A 24,190-nucleotide genomic window follows, 5' to 3' on the forward strand; every position below is an offset into this window, starting at 1 on the left:
ATTAAACCACGGAAGAGAACGAATGGCTACGGATAGTAAAAGAAATTAACATCCTGAAAAATTCCAAATTTGCAAAGTTTGAAATTGATATATTGCTTCCTTGAGATCAATATTCGCTGCAACGTAAAACGAGTACGTCATTGATCATTTTCCACACAGAGTATCAAGCTGCTCATTCGAAATCACAGCGATGAATCACTCTCAGGAGAATACCAGCTCCTTTTCAACTTCTGACGTTTCGGTAGGAGACTGCTCGCTTCCATTATCTCATGGATTAGCTCTTATTTCAGTGAACGCTATTGTGATTATAACAGGAACACTTGGCAACCTACTGGTTTGCTTTGCAGTTGCCACAACTCCTCGTCTTCGTAGACCTGCAAACTTCCTACTGTTTAGCTTGGCTATTGCTGATTTGCTTGTGACTATGGTGTGCGAACCGCTATTTCTGGCAATCCTCACTCGAAGAACTTTTTTTAATGAGTGTGCAAATGGCTTGGAAATCCCATACATTATCTTATCCATGCTTTCGTGTGCTGCTTCTGTGGAACACATTGCGGCTATTAGTGTTGATCGTGTTATCGCTATTTTGTACCCTCTGCACTACAAAAGCATCATGGAGAATCGTGGTTTGAAAGCAATGCTTATAAAGTCTTGGTTATCGCCGATTGTGGTTCCCATTTTGAACCCCATTATTCCGAAAAGATTTCCGAAACGTTTCGTTGCGTTCGGAATTTTCAGCCTAAGTTACATGGCTGTCTTTGTGTCGTACTCACTGATAGTAATGTCGCTAGTTAAACATCGAAAAAAACAAATACAGATCAGAGCTGATCCTTCCAAGAATTCCAGCAACTTCCAGCAATTTCGGGTGGAGATCCGCATTGCTATTACACTGGCGATTGTGACTGTTGTTTTCACCATTTGCTGGGTTCCGCTTTTTACAACATTTTTTGCAGCGGGAAAACTACTGGTGAAGAATCGCGGTATAGCTTATTTATGGATTAGAACTTTGGCTCTCTCAAACTCCGCAATGAATTTCGTGATCTATGGGTCGCGAATGCGGAACTTTCGAGAGGCGTTCACTGCAATTCTGCGGAAGATTCTTAGCTATTGTGAATGTTCACGGACCAATGTTCACAACATCAGGCTACAGACATTACGATCTTGATAAACATTTTAATGAACAAACATCTAGGTAAGAAAAGAACTATAGTAAACACAAAAGTAAACTGTGCAAGTTCAAATAATTCTCTTTTGCCAAGAGTGCAATTAAAAGCTGAGTTCAGACACACAGCTTGCACATAAGAGCGAACGTCAGTATGACATCGAACAGCACCACTTGTGGTTTATCTAATAATAATAATAATTATTATTATTATTATTATTATTATTATTATTATCTAATGCTTTACATCAGATGCTATACTTTTCTCGTGTTTTGTTGCTTTGAACAAGTGCAAAATTTTCCTGAAGACAAAATCGAAAAACTCTAGGAGAGTTAGGAAACTCATTCCAAGGAAAAGACCAAAAGTAGCTCCTAAGTTTCCTGGTGGAGCAAAGGAAAAACAGTTTAGTACCAGAATGGTGTCTGGGTTATGAAATAAAGTAAACTGGATTTCGTGGCTGTTGCAGTGAAGTATATTTTCTTTATTGATCATAAGTTCCAAGAATGCGGTGGTATATGGAAAGCGCCAGGGTGTATGACTAACATAAGCAGAAATACTACGCTCTTTAATTACAATGAAAACTCATTACTTTTTATCTTGAAAAAGCTTAAAGACGGAGGAGATAGATGTTCTCTCAGAACAGCCCCACTGTTCACCAATTATGCCTCTTTAATTCTGGCTACGACAGTTAGATCATATATTTAAGGCAATTGGGGATATGAATAAAGGAAAGGTCATCACGGTCATGATATTTTACAATTGAGCAGTAGGTTGTCGGAATTCAAACCGGCCATGTAACCAGCAAAAATCGCTAACAAGGGCATGTCAAACTGAGAGACAATGAAAACAAGACAAGAATGGCAGGAAAGTTCAGCGTTCTTAGAATTAAACGGCGAATAATTTTAGTACTAACCAATCAAAGCCCAGGTTTCAAAAACAGGTTTTTGCTCAATGATCTCAACACTCAGATCTTCAAAATAGATGTCCACTGAAATGATGTTTTCGTTGCGGGGAAAAAAAACTTGTTTGTCAAATTACAGTTTCTAGTTTGATTTCATGGGAAACATACGATAACTTTGTGTTAGAGTGGTAGGAAGAAGTCCTTTATAATTTTAATGAAATTTTTTTCATTAAAACCGTAACAGCGGCAGTTTCTCTCAGAACTGTCCTCTTACAATTGGCCACACCACATGATCAAACATTGCAAACATCATTTATTTTCCACAAGAATTTTTGTTCTTGTCCAATATTGATTGGAAGATGAAGTTGTTTAACTTGTTTAATCCGCCAAAATATTCACAAAGAGAATGTTATTATTACCGTATGATTAAATTTAGTGCCAGGGGCGCATTTTTACTTTTATACCTAAAGGGAGGGCGCTCACTCAGAGGAGGGCGCCTATTCGGGACAGGACACCCATTTCAGCTTTAGTATTTATTTAAAAGAAAGAAATGAACAAAAACCGGAGTAAGACCACTGTTTTTGTAATGGAGCAAATAAAGGAAGATGAACCACGGTTGATATCAATGACAATGTACATGCACTCTAATAGAGCTATCACCAAAACGGAAAAGATGCGCTTATTGGAATGAGGATGCTTATGTAAGAGAAGCACTTATTAGAACAGGGGTACTTATTAAAAAGGGGCGCTTATATATTGGAACGAGAGCGCTAAATCGAATCATTACCGTAGCTTGCGTTAAGAATACTTAGCTGTCAATCACTTGAATTAAAACATACTTGATCTACTTGGTCCAATCGTTATTCACTTACTCGATAAACTTTTCACTCTGTTCTTTGGTCATGTTCAAGAAGGGCTTATACATCCCGAGTTCCATAACAGATTTGTCGGTGTTGTTCAAAGAGAATATGAGTTGCTCAATGAATGTATCCCTCTGAAGTCCAATGTGGGAAAGAGATGTCTTGTACTCCACGAATTCACATGGCTCACGACACTTCTTTTCGCATTCAGTCTTCTCGCGAGATGTGCCAAAGTTTTCTGCGACAGTAGGTTGTGTTTCATTATGGTCCTTGCTTAACAATTTTATTTGGCCTAAGAACTATTTTAGTCGGTTTAACCTTTGCTTTTAGATGACATTTCAGAGTACACCTCAAGGTAAAGAAATATCAACTTCAAACTGGACAGAAACAGCAACATGGAAGCTTATGAAAAAGTTTTAATCTAGAGATTTATGGATATTTTGTATAAAAGAGCCACTTATATAAACATCAATTCCTTCCGACAATTTTCATGTATAACACCAAATCCTTGTCTCAAAATAACTTGATGTTAAAAAAATGCAAAAACAAAACAAACTACGACCCTATTATAAGGGTGTTTCAGCATCTTCAAATTGACATACCGTACGATGGGAAAACGCATAGAATTGAGTCATTCACCGCGCAAATTGGGATTGGTCGATAGGCTGTCGAAAAAAAAAGAAAGAAAAGAATTGTCTATCACAACTTGATTAGATACGATGAATATATGAGGTTCATATATTTTGAACTGCGGTTATAGATACGTATGATGCACGATCCTCGCAGTAGAGAGCGCTATTTATGCAATGGCGAAAATCAGACCTGAAAAAATTAGGCCTGTACGGGATTCGAACCACTGACCTTTGCGATACTAGTGCAGCGCTCTACCAATTGAGCTAACCAGCCAACTGGAAGCAGGCCATTAATTTGATTATTTATTGCATAAATAGCGCTCTCTACTGCGAGGATCGTGCATCATACGTATCTATAACCGCAGTTCAAAAACATATGAGCTTCATATATTCATCGCATCTGATTTGTCATCACGGGTTTTTTACGAATCAACTTAACGGCCTGCTCCCAGTTGGCTTGTTAGCTCAATTGGTAGAGCGCTGCACTAGTATCGCAGAGCTCAGTGGTTCGAATCCTGTACAGTCCTGATTTTTTTTTTTTTTTTTTTTTTTTTTCAGGTCTGATTTTCGCTATTACATAAATAGCACTCTCTACTGCGAGGATCGTGCATCATACGTACATAACTTGATTGCCATCCTTATCGACACCCGGTATAGCAATGTTATAAATATCAATATTAATGATAGTGGTGATGATACAAATGCATGTACCCTATCACGACGACCATATATTTGCTAATTATTGAAATCCTAGTTATTCGTACAGTTTGAAGTAAAAATTTCCATGTTATCTGCAAAGATCTGGTGGGACTGACCTTGAAATTTTGTTACTGTGCAACCGCATGTTTTGATAATATACTTGTTGCGACAATTTACCATACAGGCTCGTTTTGTGTAGGCAAAGTCCCTGTCAAACCTGAGAGATCCTTTTCTGCAGTTGGTTGCATACGGCTTCTCCAAGGTAATTATCTGTAAAAATCACGATTTATTCTTACATTTGACAGCTTGCATACATCGAAGACGAAGGTCCGGGAGCCTGCATGGGAGGTTGCTTTGATTCTAAACTGTTGGGAGGCTCAGGGGAACTTGATGATTGACTTAACAATATAAAAAAATTCCATGTTTAGATTTGCATCGCCTGTGACGGTATTTTCTTTCTAAGATCAGCGTAATTCATTGTGTATTTGTCGTTACATTTTTTTCCAACGCAAAGATTCTACGTTCGTTATCTTCCTTTACTTTTACCCATCTGCACCTGGTTGCATACAGCTTCTCCAAGTTTATCATATGTAAAAATCATATGTTCTAAATTTGACGGCCTGCAGACAACCACTTGAATTTTTTTTTTTTTTTTTTTTTTGGAGGGAAGAGATGGGGACTACAGTCAAAAGGGAAGTTGCTGTTTAACCTGCTAGAGAGCTAGATATGACCTAGTGATTGACTTATTGACTAAGAAACCGATCGATGATGACCAAGTGACTATCTGGCAGGATGGATGGACGACAGGTCAGTGGCAGAGTAAACTGATGAATGAATAACTGGCTGTTTCAATAACTAACTAACTGACTCCCCAGTTGGCCGACTGACGGGCTCGATGATCGACTCAATTATTGGCCGACTGACTGATTGATGAACGGAATAATTGACTGACCAACTGATAACTGAACAGCCTTACCGGTGGGCTAAATGACGAGTTATCTGACCATTTGAAGGACTAATAGACTTGTCAAGTGACTTGTCAGCTGACTGACTGACTGTCTGACCTATTGGCTGCCGGGCTAGCTCACTCTCCGACGCAATCATGTTCCTTACTTTCTTCTTTTTACGGCTCATTAGGAAGACATCCTAGGTTGAATAGCAGTACCAAACTCTTCCACATGTAAAACGCTTTCTGTTCTAGTATAAGGAGCAGCTGGCCTCCATGGAATTGGAATATATTCGTCTCGTTCGATGTTAAGTCCGCCGAAGCCTCAAACCGCTCGGAAGACCAGCTACGGTAGTACCATGATGGAAGCTACGGAAGCTACGGAAGCTACCATGATGTTTAGATGTCTGCACGGGCTAGCTCCAAGGTATCTATATTCAAAGTTTACGTGGCGTGACTCTGCTTATGACCTCAGGGACTCTGAAAATAAACTTAATGTTCCACTACCGCGCACTAATTATTACAGAAAAAGCTTTAGCTACAATGGCGCCACATTATGGAACAGCCTACCACGCGATATAAGGAACACAGAGTCTCTGGGGTTATTTAAACGTAAGATCAATGACATTCTTTAAGTCTAACGCACGGCATTCACGGAAAACAGCTTTAGTGTTATAGTATGTAGTTTTAATTTGAAATATCTTAGCGTATGTGATATGTACTTTTATAGGCTGATGAATTGATCGTGTTTAAATAAAGATTAAATAAATAAAAAATAAATAAATACTCAATAATGGGTTACCACCCTCTGCAGAATTGAAGGTATGACATTTCAACCCAAAATAGGCACTCACTGAGCTGGTAGAGTAATATGCATTGCACGACAAGCCATTATTGAGCAGGAACTGTATTCTCGGCCGGTTGGTAATGGCACATCCTTCAAACTATAACCAACTATCCAATTGACTGTGTCTGTATCGCTGACAGTTTGAAAACGATAAAAGTACTCTGGATTGCGCTATTAGAATTATTTGGTAAACATTTCTTTCGATCTTCTAATCATTAAATGCATATCCTGAATTGCGTGGTCGATCGTCGCTTGGCTAGAAACACCCGAGAGCGATTTTATAAGTTTTCGTTTGTTGAATGTAATAAGTTTACATACAGTCACGGCCGGAAATAGAGGTTCTGGCAAATTAAGGCTATGAGCCATTGTAGTTTTTTTTCCCTTCCAAATATATTTCCGTGTCAGTCATTATTTATCTATTCTGTGTGACATACTGTTGATCAGTAGGATTCTATATTTAAATTTAAGAGACGTGGTAGTTTTTTTCTTTCTTTTTTTTTTTTAAGTTCAGCATAATTCGTTATGGAGTTTTCCCCGAATTGTTTCCTAAGGCAAAGCTTTTAAACCCTCGTATTTTGCTGTCCATCATATCTCACTACGCACAGAGTCGTAAAGGAATTGTTATATCTCGAAGTCAAAATACCGTCTGCAAAAAAAAGGAAAACATCCACCTTCAAACTCCATGAAATGACTATTGTCAAAAAATTTTGTTATGATTTACATTATTTTTTAGTAGCTGGCTCCAGAAGGCTTTAAAGAAATATGAGTGCAACAAAGGATATGTTAACACGTATGTTACAATGTTGAAAATTTTGAGCATTAGCTGTGTGAACTGTTCCATGTCTCTAGTAGTGATTTCTAAATCACAATGCTTTTTAAGCAAAGTTTAAGTTTAGAAAATCAGCAGGTGAAAAAAAATCCTTTAGTGCTGCAACAGATGAGAGGTGAGAATTTAATGTTGTTCATGCGAGAATCACTTTAAAAATTATGCCAAAAAAACAATTTTTGAAAATTTTTAATGGTATCAGCTTAGGGTTCTTATGGAAAGACACTAGCTCTGTTCAGCTGATGGACTGATCTATCGAGTTCCTGTTCTTTAATTAACTCCATAACTTTTAGATGTCAAGGCTAACACTGAAAATGAAAGATATAAATTTGGATTCGAGTCATTTGAATTAGGTTGGTCAAAATCAAGCGAAAACATTCAAACGCAGAGAGAGAAGGAGAAAGAAAGAAGAAACTTCAATGAATAAAACCTGCAGCAGAGTAGAACACCACCCTAGACATGTTGAAAAATAATTTTTTTAAATAATTTTTTGTCGAAAGCACTAACTTTTATGCAAACAAATGGAGATGCAAAAAGAACTCATTTCCTTTTAAGAAAAGTCATTAAAGGTTTCGTTTTTTGTTTGTTCAATTTGAAAATGAAATTTTCATAAGGCCTGCATATTATATTTATGACTTGGTGGATAAGTAATACAAATCTCAAGACTGTATGAAATTTGTTCCCTAGTCGCGCTAAAATAACCTCCGTAACCGTCGATTTAATCCATCATGCGCAATTTCGATACTAATGTCACTAAAAGGAAACACTGTCCAAAACTGAATGTCAAAGATTTCTGCCAATTGTAAGTCTCTCAGACTAAATTTACATCCAAGCAGATTTATAAATTATTCTGAAGAAGAATGCCAGTAACAAACCAAAGAAATGAGATTATTCTGGGAGGGGAAGCCACCCTGCACGAAAGTGAAGCACGAACAAAAATACCCAAGATTGATGGGCCAGACACAAATAATGGCAATTGTGAAGGACTGAGATCGTTCGCCCAGGATACCACTCTCCACGGAGCCAGATTTTTGTTCTCTGACAGCTTTTTCAGAAGACTGGTTTGGTTGGGGATGATACTAGCGTGTTTCAGCTTCTGCGCTCATCAAGTCAACATTTGTTTAAAGCAGTATTCCCTTTATCCTTTCAACACGAAAATGACAACCAACTTTCGTACAGATGGCAGTCAGCTTCCCTTCCCGGCTGTAACCTTGTGCAATCTCAATCCTTTTAATACTCGAAGATACAGACGATATGTAGGAGTAAATTCTAGTGAAGGTGAGATCGAAAGACAAATTCAAGATATATCTCTCCTGACCACGAGATCAGATGATATTTCGAAGGGAGACTTTGAAAAACGCCACGACGGGCTTTTTGGTCGTCCAAAAACGGCAAGCAAAACCAACCCTCATGCAATGAAATTTAGTCATCAGATTGAAGACATGCTTTTACCAAAGGGCCACCAGCTTCATCCTTGTTCCATCAATGGAAAGAAATGCGACGTAAACAACTTCACAAGCTTCCTTAATCAACTTTTTAAGAAATGCTACACATTCAATGCAGCAAAAAGTGACAGGCCAGTGTTAAATGCTTCATTTGCCGGCCAGCAAAGCGGTTTGAAGCTACGACTTAACATCGAACGTGAGAGCTATCTACCAAATTTGTTGTGGCCTTCTGTTGGAATCATAATTCTTATCCACGACCAAAACAGCTTTCCCATTATTGAGGAGTTTGGAATTACTGTTCCACCAGGGATGTCTACTACGTGTGCTATACGTAGGAGAAACGTAAGTGCTCGAAATATTTAAAAAAAAAAACTTTTTACTCAGCCATAATATTTTCCAGCCTTTTGCTAACAAACTTCAAAAACCCCGAATTGCCTTAGTCAAGATTATGGATATAATAGCGTTATACAGTGAGTGTAAGTGTGAGTAAGCTTGGGTCATTATGGACTCAGATAGTCAAAGAGAAACCAACTTTACATCTGTTCTAGTCCTTTTTCATCACACTGGCCAGCCAGGATAGTCAGCCAGATCAAGAATCTTTCAGCTGGATAGTCAGTCCTGGCAGGCTGGCTAGTCAGTCAGTCAGTTAGTCGTACAGTCGGTCAGTCAGTGAGTCAGTCGGTGAGTCAGTCAGTTAGTCGTACTGTCGGTCAGTCAGTGAGTCCGTCAGTTAGTCGTACTGTCTGTCGGTCAGTCAGTGAGTCAGTCAGTTAGTCAATCACATCTTGATGGTGCTAGGTTTCTTTCTGATTATCCATCAGTTTTTAGACCGACGACCGTTGCCATATCAAGAGAACAACGTACTACTTGATATTTTAAAAAATCTGTCGATGGTGTGATGAAATCTATTGCCGTGGTAGTTAATAATTTATCTGAAAAACCTAAGTCGAACTCAGTCACCGTGGACAAGCTTTTTAATTTTTCACCAGCAAATTCTTCCTGTCAGCCATTTTCACACGCTGGAAAGGCTTAATCAATCTTTGCAAAAGTTTCACATCAATCGAAAACTTTCATTTTTTTCGACAGCAGTTGCAATCTGTAGCTACCAACAAGCACTGCTTTCTCAAGTTTAGAGATATCAAGAAAAGTACATCTCAAAAAGCCTTATGCTAACAAACACTGTAACAAAAAGAAAAAATGTATTCCATGTTTAAACTCACTGGCCGATAGAGTTACGTTAAGTTCTGGGATGAATTATTGTGCAATTTTCCCCACACTTCTTTGCGACCAAACTGTTGTGGATCCATGCCGTTTTCCTCTTTTCGTTATATTTTTTGTCAAACTAAAATTTTCCGTCTTAGCTTATTTCAATTTATTCTGTATGACATATTTTTCAATAATAACACTAAATGTATACAGTGTTTAGATTCATACGACCCGGGGAGGTTTTTTTGTTTTAAGATCAGCGTAATTCAGTATGAAACAGTTCCCCAAAATTAATTGTTTTCCAAAACAAAGATTCCAAGCCCTTCTATTGCTTCCTATCGTTATATTTTGTCATGTCCAGTGTCAAACAGGAATTCACAATCTTGATATCAACATATTTTATGAGATGAGCAGGAAAATGTTAAATTTCCAGTGGCATGACTGTTGTCAAATTATTTTTTGATGTTTTATCTTATCTTTCAGTAGGTGACTTCAAAACGCATTAAAGAAGTATGAGCGCAACAAAGGAAATGTTTACCGTCACATTGTTAAAGTTGTAGTATTATGCATTTATTATGTGAACTGATGCACGTGTCTCGTAATGACGTTGTTCGCAATCGAAAATGCTTTTCAAATGAAGTATAATTTTAGGAAAGTAACGGACGAAAAACATCTTCAGTGCTATATCATATGAGGCGAGATGAGAATGTTATATTTTTTATGCAAGAACCATTATTTACCAAGAATTATTTTTTCCAAATGAAATACTTATGAAGTGGTATTAGCTCTGTCCAGCTTGCGACTTTAACTGTTTTTATTATCATCACGTTCTTGTTCTTTAATTAATTTTTTTAATATTGAAATTTTAAAGCTAACAACGAGAAAGAATAAAAATATATAAACTGTTGTCGACTAGATAGATTGGTCAAATTCAGTTCAAAACATTCAAATATATGAAGATCGCGAGGAAAAAAGAAGCAAGGTGCGGTGAGCTACACAAGAACTCATTCCTAATTAAGAAGAGTCCATAGAGGTCTCATTCTTTCTTTGTTCAATTTGACTGATGAATTTTTAATGTGGTGTGTATAATTTTAATACTTGTTGCTTGGTGACTTCTTACGATCTGCTTCCTAATCGGACTAAACTTTAAAAACCTCCCACGTCGCTTTTATTTCTCGTCTCCATCGAGCTCTGGTCTCTTAGACTAAATTTACACTCAAGCAGGTTTATTAACTATGCTCAAGGGGAATGTTTGTAACAAACCAGAGAAATGAGATCAGTACTGGTATAGAAACCAACCAGCACGAAAGCGAAATACGGATCAAAAACCTCCAAACAGATGGGCCGGACACAAGTGACGGTAATTTCGAAGGACTGAGATCGTTCGCTCAAGATACCACTCTTCACGGAGCCAGATTTTTGTTCTCCGAGAGCTTTTTCAGAAGACTGGTTTGGCTGGGAATGATAATCGCATGCTTTGGTTTCTGCATTTATCAAACCTACAGTTGCCTTTGGCAGTTTTCCCTTTATCCTTTCAACACTAAAATGACAACGAACTTTGGTAAAGATGACAGACACCTTCCCTTCCCTGCGGTAACCTTGTGCAATTTCAATACCTTCAACACGCGATTATTCAGGCAAATTGAAAAAAGTTATTTCAATGAAAGCCAAATCGAAAGACATATTGCAGATATAGCTCTCATGGCGACCAGATCAGATGATGTTTTAGGGAAAGACTTTAGAGAACGTAACCCATGGCTTCTTTATCGTCCAAAACTGGCAAACGAAACCAACCCTTTTGTATTGGAATTTAGTCATCAAATGGAAGACATGCTTCTGCCAAATGGTGACCTCTTTTATTCCTGCTCCATCAATGGAAAGAAATGCGACGCGAACAATTTTACCAGCTTCCTCAATCCACTTTATGCAAAATGCTACACGTTCAATGCAGCAAAAAATGGCAAGCTATCACAAAGTGCTTTATTTGCCGGCAAACAAAGCGGTTTTAAGCTAAGACTTAACATCGAACGTGAGAGTTATCTACCAAATTTAGTGTGGTCTTCTGTTGGGATTGTTATTCTTATTCACGACCAAAACAGCTATCCCATTGTGGAGGAGTTTGGATTTGTTGTTCCACCAGGGATGTCCACTACGTGTGCTATACGAAGGAGAAACGTAAGCGCTGGAAATATTAAAAAAAAAAAACTGTTTACCCAACCAAAATATTTTACTGCATTTTCCTAACAAATTTCAAAAACCCCAAATTGCTAAGCCAACATTATGGACATAACTAAAATTTTCCGTCTAAGTTGTTTTCAATCTGTTCTGTATGACAAGTTTTCAATAACAAGATTTAATGTATTCTATGTTTAGATTCGCGCGACGTGTTGAGGTTTTTTTTTAAGATCAGCGCAAAGTGCTGGAAATATTTCAAAAAAAATTATATACCCATTCAGAATATTTTGTCGCCTTTTCCTAAGAAATTTAAAAACCCCAAATTGTCTTTTTCAATATCCTTGATATTATCAAGTTAGAGTGTTTTTGAGGGTGAGCGAGCTTCTGTTGCATCTAGATAGCAAAATAGGAACCAACTGTGCTGTTGGTCTCTTCCTTATTGGTTAAACTGGCCAGTCAGCCAGATCGATAACCTTTCCGTAAAAAAGTCATTCAGTCGGGCCACCCAGCAGGCTAGCCAGTCACTCAGTCAGTCAGTTTGTCAGTCAGTTGTGATAAATCAGTCATTCATCTAGAAGGAAAATCCCGGAATATGGTCTTTTGTTGATCTATGTAATTTTAAGAGAAGACACGAGTTAACGTTAAAATGAATTTCTTGGCAGATTACAAACCTGCCACACCCGTACAGCACCAAGTGTAAAGAAGGGACCCTTGAAGCGTTCAACGGAGCCTCTCAGATTGCTTACAGCAAACAGGCCTGTCTTATAAAATGTCGCAATAAGTACACTATCAAAACTTGCAACTGTACACCAACAAAATTCAAAGGTTGGTATCAAAATATTTTTCGTACTTAGAGCCAGCTTCTAGGGCAGGGCTACTTCATAAGCACGAACAATTCCGTGTATCCTCGGAAAAAGAGTTGACACCCAACAAAAGGCCCCACGATGTAACACCATCTAATATCAGTAGGAACAAAATCTAGAAACAATTCCTCTTCTGATTAATTTTAGTTATATCAAAGCAGTATTCATTCGTTTGCTCGGCTTCTTCGTGCTTGCTTCGTCTCTTAAGCAATCTACTAATATATACTTCAAAGTATAAAAACAGATACAGTTTTTAACCCCTCGAGTGTACCGGCCTTAACTTCTAACTGTTTCGCTGCATCTGTACGCAAACGAAAATTCATTTGCTTACGAATTAGAGTCTAGTAAGGAAATATAGTGCGTTGAAACGAATTTTTGAAAGGTCAGACGCTTGCTTCGAGTATAACTCTTACGCTGTCACTGTTATGATTCTTTTCAGCCGATCCCGGAGTTCCCTTCTGTGCGCCGATTGAAGAAGCTACTTGTGTTTACAAGTCTCTTGGTAAGTCAATCCATTCTTAACAGGACTAAACATAATCTACAACCAAGTTAAGGATCCAAGATGAGTCACATCCATTCAACCACATCTTACTTGGCACAGAAATGACTACGATATGGCATTCTGTTGCCTTAGGTATAAGCCGTTTAGGATAGCTGCATACAAATATAGGAACAGTTGTGAACACAACACCATCAACGCCGTTTCACTGGATAGGAGGATTAATTATTCCCTTCTTGCCGTAAACACCACCTTGAACCTGAGTATGATGCACGCGCAGGGGCTTAAGTATTATTCATTGATGCTTGGATATATATATATATATATTTTTTTTTTTTCTCCCTTGGACTACAGTTCCACTCCCTCATTATCTCGTTTTCCCATGATCAGAGCGAGATAAAAGGACGTAGAGGATGGTACTCTATAGCTCTAATGTAAACTTATGTCTTCTTACAGAGGAGTTTGGCAACTCAGATGAAAGGAAGACATGCGAGAAGGAATGCCCTGAGCCCTGTAATCAAATCGAGTACAAGACTTCAATCTCATACAGTGGACTGCAGAGGGGAGCTCTAATTCAACATCTCATGTCCTTCCTAAATGGAACTGAGAAATCATCAGTCGATCGATCGATTTACGAGCCTCTGTTGAATATGACGAAAGCTGAAAGGGAAAAATACATTGAGTACGTGTTTTAGTTCTATTCCGTAACCCTGAGGTTGTGTTATTAACTCATCGTGGTGAATTACAGTAATTAATGAAATATTATCATTTACAATTTGAGTTACCGCGCGACCTTTCAAGTACTCAGTGCCAGTCTTTTTTTAGGTCATGCTACCAGTCACGCATAGCCTAACGATTCTTTCTACTTCGCTGCAATTGTTGCATTTCGATGTTGTGGAGTCTCGTAGCTTTCCAAAACTGCGTCTCTTGGTTTGTGGGCACTCTCAAGTGTCCCAGTTGACACTGCTAGGATTGTCTTGTTGTTGCTCAGTAGACTTCAAGGTAAAGTGACGTTCTGTGATTCACATTTGACGACATCTCAATCTTTTCCTTTCCCACAGTGACAACATAATTTCATTGGATATCTATTTTGAAGACCTAAGTGTCGACATTATTACACAGACTCCACTCTATGAGACTTGGGCTCTAATCGGTTAGTTTTAAGTTTTTTGTCCGTAGCATCTTTTTGGTATAAATTTTTCTATATATACCATACGTCTGTTTAAATAACATACGAGTTGTTGGAGATTCTGAATCGACTCGAATTCACTTTTACCCGATGGAGACTCACAACTCTACCACTTGTTGTTTTAATTTTTGTTTTGTTTTTCGTATTTTTTCCTTACGCCCACGAAAGCACAGGCTATGCATGGTTCCGAGGATCCGACCAGAGCCCTCGCTAATCTTGTGAACATAATAATTAGTTTTGCCTTTGCTTTGTAGGAAACTTAGGAGGGACTTTTGGTCTGTTCTTGGGAATGAGTTGCCTCACTCTTTTTGAGTTTGTGGATTTCGCGTTCAGGAAAATTGCTCATTTGGCTAAAGGCGACCGGGGTAAAAGAGCCGTCAATGTCCAGTACCAAACTGAATAGCACAACTTTGCGGATTACGAGTAAATGAGATGTTGTTATCTCGTTTAAAAAATTACGTGTAAATTTACGCAACCCACTCCCCCACTGCAGCTAACGCTTCTTGCTCTTCCAGTACAGCTACCTTCGGAAAAATTCCTATGGAGCTACCAACAACGAAAGCTCTGTTGTTCGATGCTTAATTCTGCTTGCAAATTTGAGACAGTGCACCACTGCCCCTATGTTACACAATGTTTGGTGATCGTGGGAATAGCCATCTCGGTGCTCGTGATGTCACGCCTTTGAAGCAGTTTAAGCTCTAGATATTCTCATCCTTAAAAAATTATAAAATATAATTGCGATAATAATGATGGACTTCACCTTTAATTTTAATAAAATTAAGAGCGACTCAAGCAGGGAAGTTAATGCTGAGCAAAGCACCAAGCACTGCAAATATCCATTTATTTAACTTATCTATAAAATGACGTATTTCTAGACAGTCCGATTCAGTGCTTTCTCCCCATACATCACCAGATTGCCCGATTGAGGCAACGTGGTTTTCAATGATTAACCTATTAATTTTCATAGTCCCTGCACAATGATCAGTGTGTTCTTAACCAAAGAGGGAACGCACTATTCACGACAATTCCTATTCATTAAAATAATAATTTGAATTTCCATATACATAATTAAACGCTCTGCACATAATTTTACTTTAAGAATGTACCACTTCAGTAGTGCAAGGTAGTGTCGCGCACTTCTGATTAATGAAGCTGTTATCAGTTACAAAATATGAACTACAACCTTTGTATAGTTTCAAAGAAGTTTCATTTTAGCTGAACTTTCGTTTGACATAATGGTAATTTATCTCTGTTGGAACCCCTGTAAAATCTCTGTTGAAACCACTGTAAAATCATCCTGCATCTTTTAGAAAAATAAACCTCACTACATTATTCAACGCTGTCAGACCATTTTCGTAGCTTTGAATCGTTTTCGATCTTCTTCCGAACATGCGCGCAAAGTTCTCCATTACCAGACTCCACGAGAGCGAGGTTGCACATAAAATTATGTCAGTCACAGATAACCAATAGCAAACCAGGTTATGGCTGACCAGTAAGACTTACTAGAAGTCAAATTCCCCGCCATTGTTCGACTGATGACAGTATCCCATATATCTCAGAGAGCGCACCGTTCATCCGTTTGAATCAGCAGAGAAAATCACAAACAACAAAGTTCGTTACGTGACACTTCTTTGGTTAGCACCATGAGAAAAACGGTGGTCTGTGTTGAAAGCTTTGAGTGAAGGCGTGACTATGGCTTCTCAGTCGGTCTCCAGACTCAATTTTCTTTCTTTCTACAGTGACTACGGGCATTTGCACAAGTTGCAGAGGGGATTTCTTGTCCCGCAGTGCCTGAGTTAAGTTCAAGATCTGACAAATAAAAGAAGTGTCTATTTAGTTGGTTTCTCTCTAGAAAAAACTTTAAAGTAAATGAGAAACAGCTTGGACCAGTCATTATTTATCGCCGAGGGGTGGGGTGGGGTGGGGTGGGGAGGATTATTTTGGGGCGAACACGTAGTTTCCAGGGGGAACAGCCATCACAGCAACAGAGTATAAAAGGGAAAAATAGAAAACTGACTGCTAATCACCTGCCAGTGAAGGAGGGGGGGGGGGGGGGGGGGAGGGAAAATGAAATTATAAAAATATTGAAAAACTTTAAAGGGGTTCAGATCGGAACTCCCCCCTGTCCCACTCCACCAGAGATAATAATGACCAGTCCCTTATCATAAATGAACTAACAAGTTTTCTGTGTACCTGTCCTCTTAAAACGGACATCTGTCTTTCAAAGAGTGATTTATCGAAGCCTTTGTCCTCCTAAAATGAAAAAAAAAAAAAAAAAAATCAGTAATTACTTGCATTTCTGAGTTCCTCTCACAGAACGTTCCCATTAACAATTTACAATCCGTTTTTTTTTTCGTCTCCATTCTCAGCCAACTTTGTTTCTTCTTGGTTTATGGTTTATCATCTCCTTTGTTGCTTTTGCTTTTTTTTTTTCCCGACCTAAACGAAATTAATATTTTGTAGAACCTTCACAGCATAGTTTTTTTTGCATGTCCTACAGAGATGGATGCATTGACGACTTTCCCACAGTGAAACCCACAACTGCACTCCAGTCAAACTGCTAGAAACTAAGATAGTTCATGGTGAGAAAGGCTAAAAAAAAATGCAAACAACACAAACCCGAAAAAGAAGGTACAAGTCCTCAGTGAGGTCTTGAACAAAGTTCATATCTGCTATCTGAGGTAAAACAAAGTCAGAAATCTCATCCATAAACGGCTCCTTTGCTTGTGTTAACCACGCCCAGTAAAATGGATCTGCAAGAAGGAAAAGAACCAAATTGACTTAGGTTCTACAACAAGACAATACTTTTTTTTAAAAAAAGTATCTACTGAACAGTAACGATGGTTATTTTTTAAAAAAAGGCTACACCTACCGTACCTATGGTATCTAGAGTCAGTTTAATTTGCTTATCTAAGACGAAACCTTAGACAGTGATTTCTGAATGAAATATTCAGTCTTAACCCTTGTTCTTCTGAACGAGTTCCAGGTTCGAAGTAAAACAATTCGTCACAAATTTAACTCATTTAATTTAACGAAAATAACAAGCTACATCAGTAAGACACAACAACATGGCGGTCATCTGACCTCATGGTCAAACTAGTTTCCAGTCCTTCTAAACAACTCTTGACAATCTAACCTCAGCATTTTCTCCATACTGTTGTCTATACATCGTACATCTGCTTATAGTAAGAGCTAACTAGGAGAATTAGTTTAACAATCAAGAGCTTCTTTAGTTCATGCTCATTTTCTTTATTCTTGTGACCTTAACGTGTGATTAAGGAGTGTTAATATTGTGTAGAGAAATTAGAAGCTAGAAAAAGATCAGAGAAATGAAGAACGAAACTCAGAACTTAGAATTCTACACTCCAATGTTCGACTGCCGCACTGAAGAGGACTCAACAGCAAAAAGGCCATCATTGTGTACTGCGGTTTCATGAAATGTATGAAAGTGATCCTTGCAGTAATGAACCCTACTTATGTAGTAGCGAAAAGTACAGTTTCAAATTCCATAAGGGCCCGAATTTTTTCCAGGCCATATTTTCTACTATTACGTAAGTAGGGTTCATTATTATCCAACTACACTCCGTAGAGTACAAATAACGCCATAGACGAGTACAAATATCACGCGGTATTTGTACTCCAGGGAACAGGTTGGACAGGTTTTCTCGCATCGCGCAAGTGAAGTCACGAAAATAAAAATAGCGTACAATTTGAATCATATTTCTAAAGACGAAGAGGCGGAATGGCTGACAAATATAAATCCAAGTTTATTAGATATATCGAGCGACAAAAAACAGGGCAAGATTTCCGTATAACCCCATACTTTATCATCTATTCAGTTTTTGGATAAAGGAAAGCAGAGGCAAAACAACAGATTTCCTTTGGGACTACGGCTTTGTTTTTGATTGGTATGGGGTTATACGGAAATCTTTCCGAAAACAGTTAGACAACTAGGAAATTTCTTTATTCATTGGAGAAAATAGAAACAGCAACAGGACAACGCGCCAATTCCGTTCCGCTTCGCATTATTCCGTCACGCACTCCTCGTAAATAAATATCCGCGAAATTAGCACGCACAGAATCAACAGTTTGGCGTGTTGGATAATAAATAACTTTTTACACGTTTTGTTGTGTAGTATCGCTGAGTATTTTTACTCGTTATTTGTCTTTTCACCCGCCCTACGGGCTTGTCAAAATACAAATAAGTTTAATTTGCTTATCTAAGACGAAACCTTAGACAGTGATTTCTGAATGAAATATTCAGTCTTAACCCTTGCTCTTCTGAACGAGTTACAGGTTCGAAGCAAAACAATTGACAAATTCAACTCATTTAATTTAACGAAAATAACAAGCTACATCAGTAAGACAAAACAACATGGCGGTCATCTGACTCCATGGTCAAACTAGTTCCCAGTCCTTCTAAACAACTAAAAAATACAATTTGTAAAAATACAATTTTTACGAGTTGTGCCGTATTTTGACAAGCCCTACGGCACAACTCGTAAAAATACTCAGCGATACTACACAACAAAACGTCTAATAAGATATATTTACCGCAAGGATCGCTTTCATACATAAGTTGATAATGTTGATAACTAGCCACCACAAAGAGTTTTTAAGGCGACGTTTTGAGCATTAGCCCTTCCTCAGAGTAAATGTTGGGAATGGAGACATGTTCATGTAATAAGCATTGAGCAAGCTTCTCAAATCAACTTACAAGCTCTCCAAGAATCTGGATGCTTAAAAGGAAATGCCAGTCCATTGTCTATTGCAGCTACGAATATCTTTGGAGGATCAACATAATCCCAGTCACCCTGCGAAGAAAAAGAAAATTTTTCATTTTTAACTTAGCACTGAAGAAGGCAGGGTTCACACAACCCTACTCAAAAGCTGTTGTTCCAATATCCACTGCTTCTCAACCAAAGTAAGTTGAGTCATAACACTCATAACACTCACCCCCTCTTCGCCTGCCACTTGTCGATCAACTTCTGGAGTTCTTTCATATTTTATAAGCCAGTTGTCATTCCCCCGATCTGACAGAACAAAAAACAGAGGAGGTCAACCTGTCACCCTTTCACTTCTAAAATATCATTTAGTAATTCTCCTAACAGTCTGCCCTGTAATTCTTATCACATTGGTTTGGAGAATTTGGTATTGGATCAATTAATAACAATCCCTTAACTGATATTTTTCTTCATTCTCATCACTTGTCTGTTTGATATTGTATTGATATTGTTGGGAGAATTTCTGTCTTGGTCACTCATGGGAGTTATGGGTTTAAGATTGAGAATCAAGAAATGAAAGATTTTGCATCAATCACCTGCCCAGGTTCACAGTGCTGGATTGCTACATCTACCAACCCTTTAACACCCAGACACATTTAACATTTAACATGAAACTTTAATATTCCTTAATATATAGATTTAGCCAAGCCTAAAAGCAGAGCTCCCAAGTTCGTAATATTTATTTAACAATAACATAAAAGATGTGCATTTGCCAAGACTCGCCTGAGACACCCCTCCCTTCGTTTTGCTCCTACCCTACCCATGCAATCTGAGGGCACATACATACGTACATACGTACGTACGTTCATACGCTTGGTCAGTCACATGACAACCAAACGAAAAGAGGTTGACCTTGTTCCATGGCTATGGGGCTATGTCCCACATGCGCGAAGCGCGCATGGGAGCCCTGCTATAAATCCATACATCATCCAGCAAAAGGGTAATGAGAATAATCAAACTTATCAGGTAAGAGTTATCTTGATCCATAACCAAATTCTCATAATGTATTTACAAGGAAAGGCATAGCACCCAGATGGAAGAATGACATGTAACAATCAGATCCTGGGAGTTGAAGAGGTTGACAGTGCAATAATACTAAACCACGTAAGATACTTAATTATTGCAACAATGTAATGGAAAAAAAAATAACACACATTTTCATTTTACCATTTCAAATTGCTCCATACCTGTATTCCTAATAATATAATCAAGACAAACAAGTTTTTGAAACTGTATCAGAAAATCTTTGTTTGTGATGGCTGGAAGAGATTCTACTTCAAACTTCCTCAGGTGAAATTCTGCATCCTTAAAACCATCTACAAATGTTTGAAAGGAACCCAGCTGAAAAAGACAAAACAACATTGACATGTCATTGGCACTGTTTTCACAAGTAAGGTGGACAGTAATTGTGTAAATGGGCAAGGAGAGACAACGAATTCTGAATTTAAGATCAAATCAACTTCATGAGTTGATAGGCCACTTTGGCAGGCCATTTAATTGGAAGGAGGTTTGATTATCTGAACTTGTTGTGACTAGACAAACACTAAAGACCCGCTGTTTTGAGGCATAAATAATTCAAAATTTGTATTGTCTACATTTCTGTCTGTTCCACAGGAGTTGCAAATGATAGTCATGCATGAGAGAAAATGAAACTCAACCTCCTCTGAAATATTATTGATCTAAATATACAGTCATGTAAAATGAAGTTTGGACCACAATATGGTCATAAAGATAAGTATGTTCCTCATAATTTGTTTTCCTATAAACATTATCAAATTTAATTAGAAATAACCAACCATTAAGTGATTTACCATATTAAATTTATATAATCATTCAATCAAATACCTTTGGAGGAAGCCCTGCTTTTACATGTTTTCCTAGAGTATCAGGGAATCTTTCTGTAGCGAACTTTTTTGACCTTGCTTTTGCCCGATCAAATGCAGTGTAATTAAATGTTTCACTAGCAAGTCTGACAACCTAAAACCAAAGGAATTAAAATAAGTAAAAAGTATCATATCACTGAATTAGGGATGAAAATTAAAAGCTATTTATATCCTTCAGTTTACTTTGGATGGTTGTGAATGGAGTATTGTGGGCCCTGTGGTTGTGAATGGAGTATTGTGGGCCCTTTGGTTGTGTCTGTAAGTGGAGTATTAAGAGCCCTCTGGCCTGCTATTACAGAAGCTCATTCACAACCAGCAACCAGTTTTGTCTGAATTAAATGACTATGAGTATTACCATTCCACCTGAATGGGACAGCCATCCATCATACAAGGTAATTAACAACTATTCTTCACCCTTCAAGTTTACTGCTATCCACTTTTATATCACATGATAAGTTGAAAACAGTGGTTAGCACTTAATATGCATTTTGATTGGCTACTCAAATTCCAAACTTCTTTTGCCATTCACCTTCAAGGAACTCACATGGAACTTGCACACAAAAATGTTTAATTGGAGTGGGAATAAATGAGTTAAAATTGTCTTTTGTGCTATATTATCTCACTGCTTTAGCAGTGTTGGTGGCTGGCCATGGATATTTACCTTGCCGCTATGCCCTCGGTAAGTATTCACTCATGATCACCTCTACTTCAATTACTAGTTGTTGCAGACACATAGATGATGTCAGCATTGATAACACGTTGCTATTTTTTTCATATAAAACAAATAGATTCCAAGTTGCTGTACATCTGTACAGTAACAAATCACACAAAACTTCAAAATGTGGTAAGAACATACTTGTGACACACTCAGCTGCGCCTTCTGTGCCACTTTTTGTTCTTTTCACATTTCCACATCACTTGTGATCTATTACTGATTATCAAAAACTGGATCATTGGATAATGCAATTCAAGACTTTTTATTGGCTTAGCAATTATGGTATATCAGCCATTAGTATACACTAAAACAGTGGATAGCGTTGAAGGCACGCTCTGATTGGCTAGTCAAACTCCGAATATCCTTTGCTATTTACCTCCAGGCAACTCGGGAAAAAATGGCGTCCTGGTTTGCATCCATGAAAAGTGAAGAAATCACTCAAATTAACGACGGTGGTGTACATTATATCACTGTTTTAGTATATACTAAATCAACTATTTACCGCAGTGTCGGTGGTTAACGGTGGATATTTACTTTGCCGCATCGCGGCTCGTTAAATATCCACCACGGTGAATAGTTGTTAAATAAACCATAATCTGCAAATATGGTAGGCGTACGTGTCAGATTAAAATTAAAAGGGAGCTAAAAAATTTAATAAAATTTAATAACCTAGTTTAACACTTTTAATAAAACAATTATTCCACTCACGCTTGTTGGATATGAGATGATTATAGCCAACTCAGCACTACGCGCCTCGTTGGCTATCTATCATCTCATATCCAATGCGCGCTTGTGGAATAATTGTTAAATATTGACGCAAGACAACATGGAATTCACAAGGCACTGAGAGGGTACATAGTTCTAGGTGTCTTAATTTCCAAAAAACTGGACATAATGGTCATGCCTCAAGGCTTCACAACTGGGCTTCTAAAAAACACCAGACTTTGCAACTCCTACATAATTTGCATGATACAAAGATAAGTTGCAAAAATGACTCTTGTAAGTCACTGGTTGTCTTACCTTTGTCTTAGGAACAATATTGAGACCAAGTTTCTGATCTACAAGGCTTGCTCCAGCTTCAGAGAGATATCCTTGGTTTGGAATTAAACAATTTCTACCAAAACAACATGGACAACAAATCTTGTGACACCATTTTGTCCACTTAGGGTTAAGGTGTCCATAGGGTTCTTCATCTTTAGGTTTAAATACACCAATCTTTTTCTGCAGGCAAAAGAAAAACTATGAGATTATTTTGAAAGCTAAAGTTTATTAAAACAGTCAACTTCTGGCATTGTTTCTGTTTGCATGTACTAAGGAAGGTTTGAAATCGAACAGCATAAAGAATGCTTTTAAAACTATTGAAGTAAAATTGGTCAAAATTTGCACCTGTTCACCTATAATTCTTTCTTAATTAAAATTGATTTGTACTGTCCATTGGAAGAAATTTACCATAATAATCATAATCATTAAAACAAAGTAAACACAAATAAGATTCAAGGTGTAGTTTCAAACCTATTATGTTTTGATAAACATAACCACCTACAGTTATAAACAAATGTGATGGAAATCATTTATGAATGGGGAAAATAAATGTACATTGCATTCCCGTAAATATACATTGGTGATAATTTGTTGTGAAATAAATTTCCCTATTCAGCTCAGTTTGAATTTGGTTAAAAGATAGGGATAGTTATAATTATTTCAAAGGAAAATTTAAATATTGGTGTATCTTTACAAATTAATAATGAATGTAAGATTTCCCCTATCTTAACAAAAACAAAGATGATAGCAATCAGAGGCAAATTGGTGAACATTCAAACGATTTTAGTTTGTCACAATATCGCTAGAGTTATAACACACGATGTACTTGTGAGGCGTTAAGTCGAGAAAGAGAAACCGGAAATAGGTCTTGCAGTCCAAAGAGCATCCATCATGTTAAAAACAAATACCATATATATAAGTGAAATTGGATTTAAGATGTTTCCATGGACCTTCGTCTAGACAAAGTGAGAATCGATGAGAAATGACAATAAAAAAACCACGTACACGCATCTTACCCCTTCTTTGTCCTTTACGAAGTAACTGCCACTCGATCCCTGGTATATACGCTCGGGCAGAATTCCCACATCAATAGCTTGTTCGGCGGCTTGAATAAGACTGCTAAACTCTGGATCGTCAAAATGATTTCCTTGGTATTCAGTATCACTGTGACTGTCCATTCGCGATCTCGATCTGCCGAGTAAAGGTCTTTGTTCAGAAGTCCTGCTATCGTAATGGGTACCGCCAACTATGGCCGTGCTGTAACTGGCCGGGTCCGCGTGATACGGAACTACATCAGGTCCGTTTAGCCGGCCTTCGGAGGCAAAATCAATGAGTGGACGCCCTGTTTCGTCTACGGACATCTAAATCTTTAATTTGGCCGCCCTCTTTAGAAATTTTCCAATCGCTTTCAGAGCATTTCATTCGTAGAAATTTCAGCATAGACCGATCTATTTTGGTTCCTTACAAAATTATCGAAATTGTCATGATTTCATTAAACGCGCGCATGGTTTCCTTT

General features: G+C 37.9%; 4 protein-coding genes across 6 annotated transcripts; 2 read left to right on the forward strand and 2 right to left on the reverse strand.

Moving 5' to 3' along the window:
- Positions 1 to 25: 25 nt before the first annotated feature.
- LOC111335399 (neuromedin-U receptor 1-like) lies at positions 26 to 2,690 on the forward strand. Its single transcript, XM_088762527.1, has one exon. The coding sequence runs from the start codon at positions 191 to 193 to the stop codon at positions 1,163 to 1,165; it is 975 nt and encodes a 324-aa protein (XP_088618653.1). The 5' UTR covers positions 26 to 190; the 3' UTR covers positions 1,166 to 2,690.
- On the reverse strand, positions 1,228 to 9,855 carry LOC111335400 (uncharacterized). Of its 2 annotated transcripts, XM_088762532.1 has the most exons (5): positions 9,540 to 9,855; positions 4,372 to 4,525; positions 3,527 to 3,589; positions 2,937 to 3,162; positions 1,228 to 1,543 (listed from the first exon to the last, which is right to left on the reverse strand). In XM_088762532.1, the coding sequence occupies exons 2-5, from the start codon at positions 4,433 to 4,435 to the stop codon at positions 1,411 to 1,413; spliced, it is 486 nt and encodes a 161-aa protein (XP_088618658.1). In that variant the 5' UTR covers positions 4,436 to 4,525; positions 9,540 to 9,855; the 3' UTR covers positions 1,228 to 1,410. The 2 variants fall into 2 exon arrangements, with proteins under 2 accessions (XP_088618658.1, XP_088618661.1); XM_088762535.1 differs by lacking the exon at positions 9,540 to 9,855 and having other exon boundaries at positions 4,372 to 6,869.
- Positions 6,854 to 15,588, forward strand: LOC111335374 (acid-sensing ion channel 2). 2 transcript variants are annotated; one of them, XM_022941263.2, is made up of 7 exons: positions 6,854 to 6,992; positions 7,711 to 8,661; positions 12,363 to 12,525; positions 13,003 to 13,065; positions 13,519 to 13,744; positions 14,124 to 14,215; positions 14,506 to 15,588. In XM_022941263.2, the coding sequence occupies exons 2-7, from the start codon at positions 7,735 to 7,737 to the stop codon at positions 14,652 to 14,654; spliced, it is 1,620 nt and encodes a 539-aa protein (XP_022796998.2). In that variant the 5' UTR covers positions 6,854 to 6,992; positions 7,711 to 7,734; the 3' UTR covers positions 14,655 to 15,588. The 2 variants fall into 2 exon arrangements, with proteins under 2 accessions (XP_022796998.2, XP_022796995.2); XM_022941260.2 differs by lacking the exons at positions 6,854 to 6,992; positions 7,711 to 8,661 and adding an exon at positions 10,423 to 11,700.
- LOC111335375 (phosphatidylinositol 4-kinase type 2-alpha) lies at positions 15,076 to 24,159 on the reverse strand. Its single transcript, XM_022941264.2, has 9 exons — positions 23,691 to 24,159; positions 22,654 to 22,854; positions 20,881 to 21,012; positions 20,223 to 20,376; positions 19,208 to 19,284; positions 18,969 to 19,065; positions 16,871 to 17,004; positions 16,445 to 16,504; positions 15,076 to 16,060 (listed from the first exon to the last, which is right to left on the reverse strand). The coding sequence occupies exons 1-9, from the start codon at positions 24,033 to 24,035 to the stop codon at positions 15,887 to 15,889; spliced, it is 1,374 nt and encodes a 457-aa protein (XP_022796999.1). The 5' UTR covers positions 24,036 to 24,159; the 3' UTR covers positions 15,076 to 15,886.
- Positions 24,160 to 24,190: the final 31 nt, after the last annotated feature.

This window comes from Stylophora pistillata, chromosome 1 (assembly GCF_964205215.1).
Source record: "Stylophora pistillata chromosome 1, jaStyPist1.2, whole genome shotgun sequence".
NCBI classification, from domain to species: Eukaryota; Metazoa; Cnidaria; class Anthozoa; order Scleractinia; family Pocilloporidae; genus Stylophora; species Stylophora pistillata.

Coding starts and splice junctions, on each gene's coding strand:
- LOC111335399 (XM_088762527.1), top strand. CDS start 191: ATGAATCACTCTCAGGAGAATACCAGCTCCTTTTCAACTTCTGACGTT.
- LOC111335400 (XM_088762532.1), bottom strand. CDS start 4,435: ATGGTAAATTGTCGCAACAAGTATATTATCAAAACATGCGGTTGCACA. Junction 3,163..3,526: donor ATGCGTTTTCCCATCGTACG/GTATGTCAATTT, acceptor CTACTGTCGCAG/AAAACTTTGGCACATCTCGC. Junction 1,544..2,936: donor CAGAGTGAAAAGTTTATCGA/GTAAGTGAATAA, acceptor TTGCTCCACCAG/GAAACTTAGGAGCTACTTTT.
- LOC111335374 (XM_022941263.2), top strand. CDS start 7,735: ATGCCAGTAACAAACCAAAGAAATGAGATTATTCTGGGAGGGGAAGCC. Junction 8,662..12,362: donor GTGCTATACGTAGGAGAAAC/GTAAGTGCTCGA, acceptor ATTTCTTGGCAG/ATTACAAACCTGCCACACCC. Junction 12,526..13,002: donor TACACCAACAAAATTCAAAG/GTTGGTATCAAA, acceptor GATTCTTTTCAG/CCGATCCCGGAGTTCCCTTC.
- LOC111335375 (XM_022941264.2), bottom strand. CDS start 24,035: ATGTCCGTAGACGAAACAGGGCGTCCACTCATTGATTTTGCCTCCGAA. Junction 21,013..22,653: donor ATATTGTTCCTAAGACAAAG/GTAAGACAACCA, acceptor CTTTGGTTTTAG/GTTGTCAGACTTGCTAGTGA. Junction 16,505..16,870: donor ACTTGTACCTTCTTTTTCGG/GTTTGTGTTGTT, acceptor TTTTCATTTTAG/GAGGACAAAGGCTTCGATAA.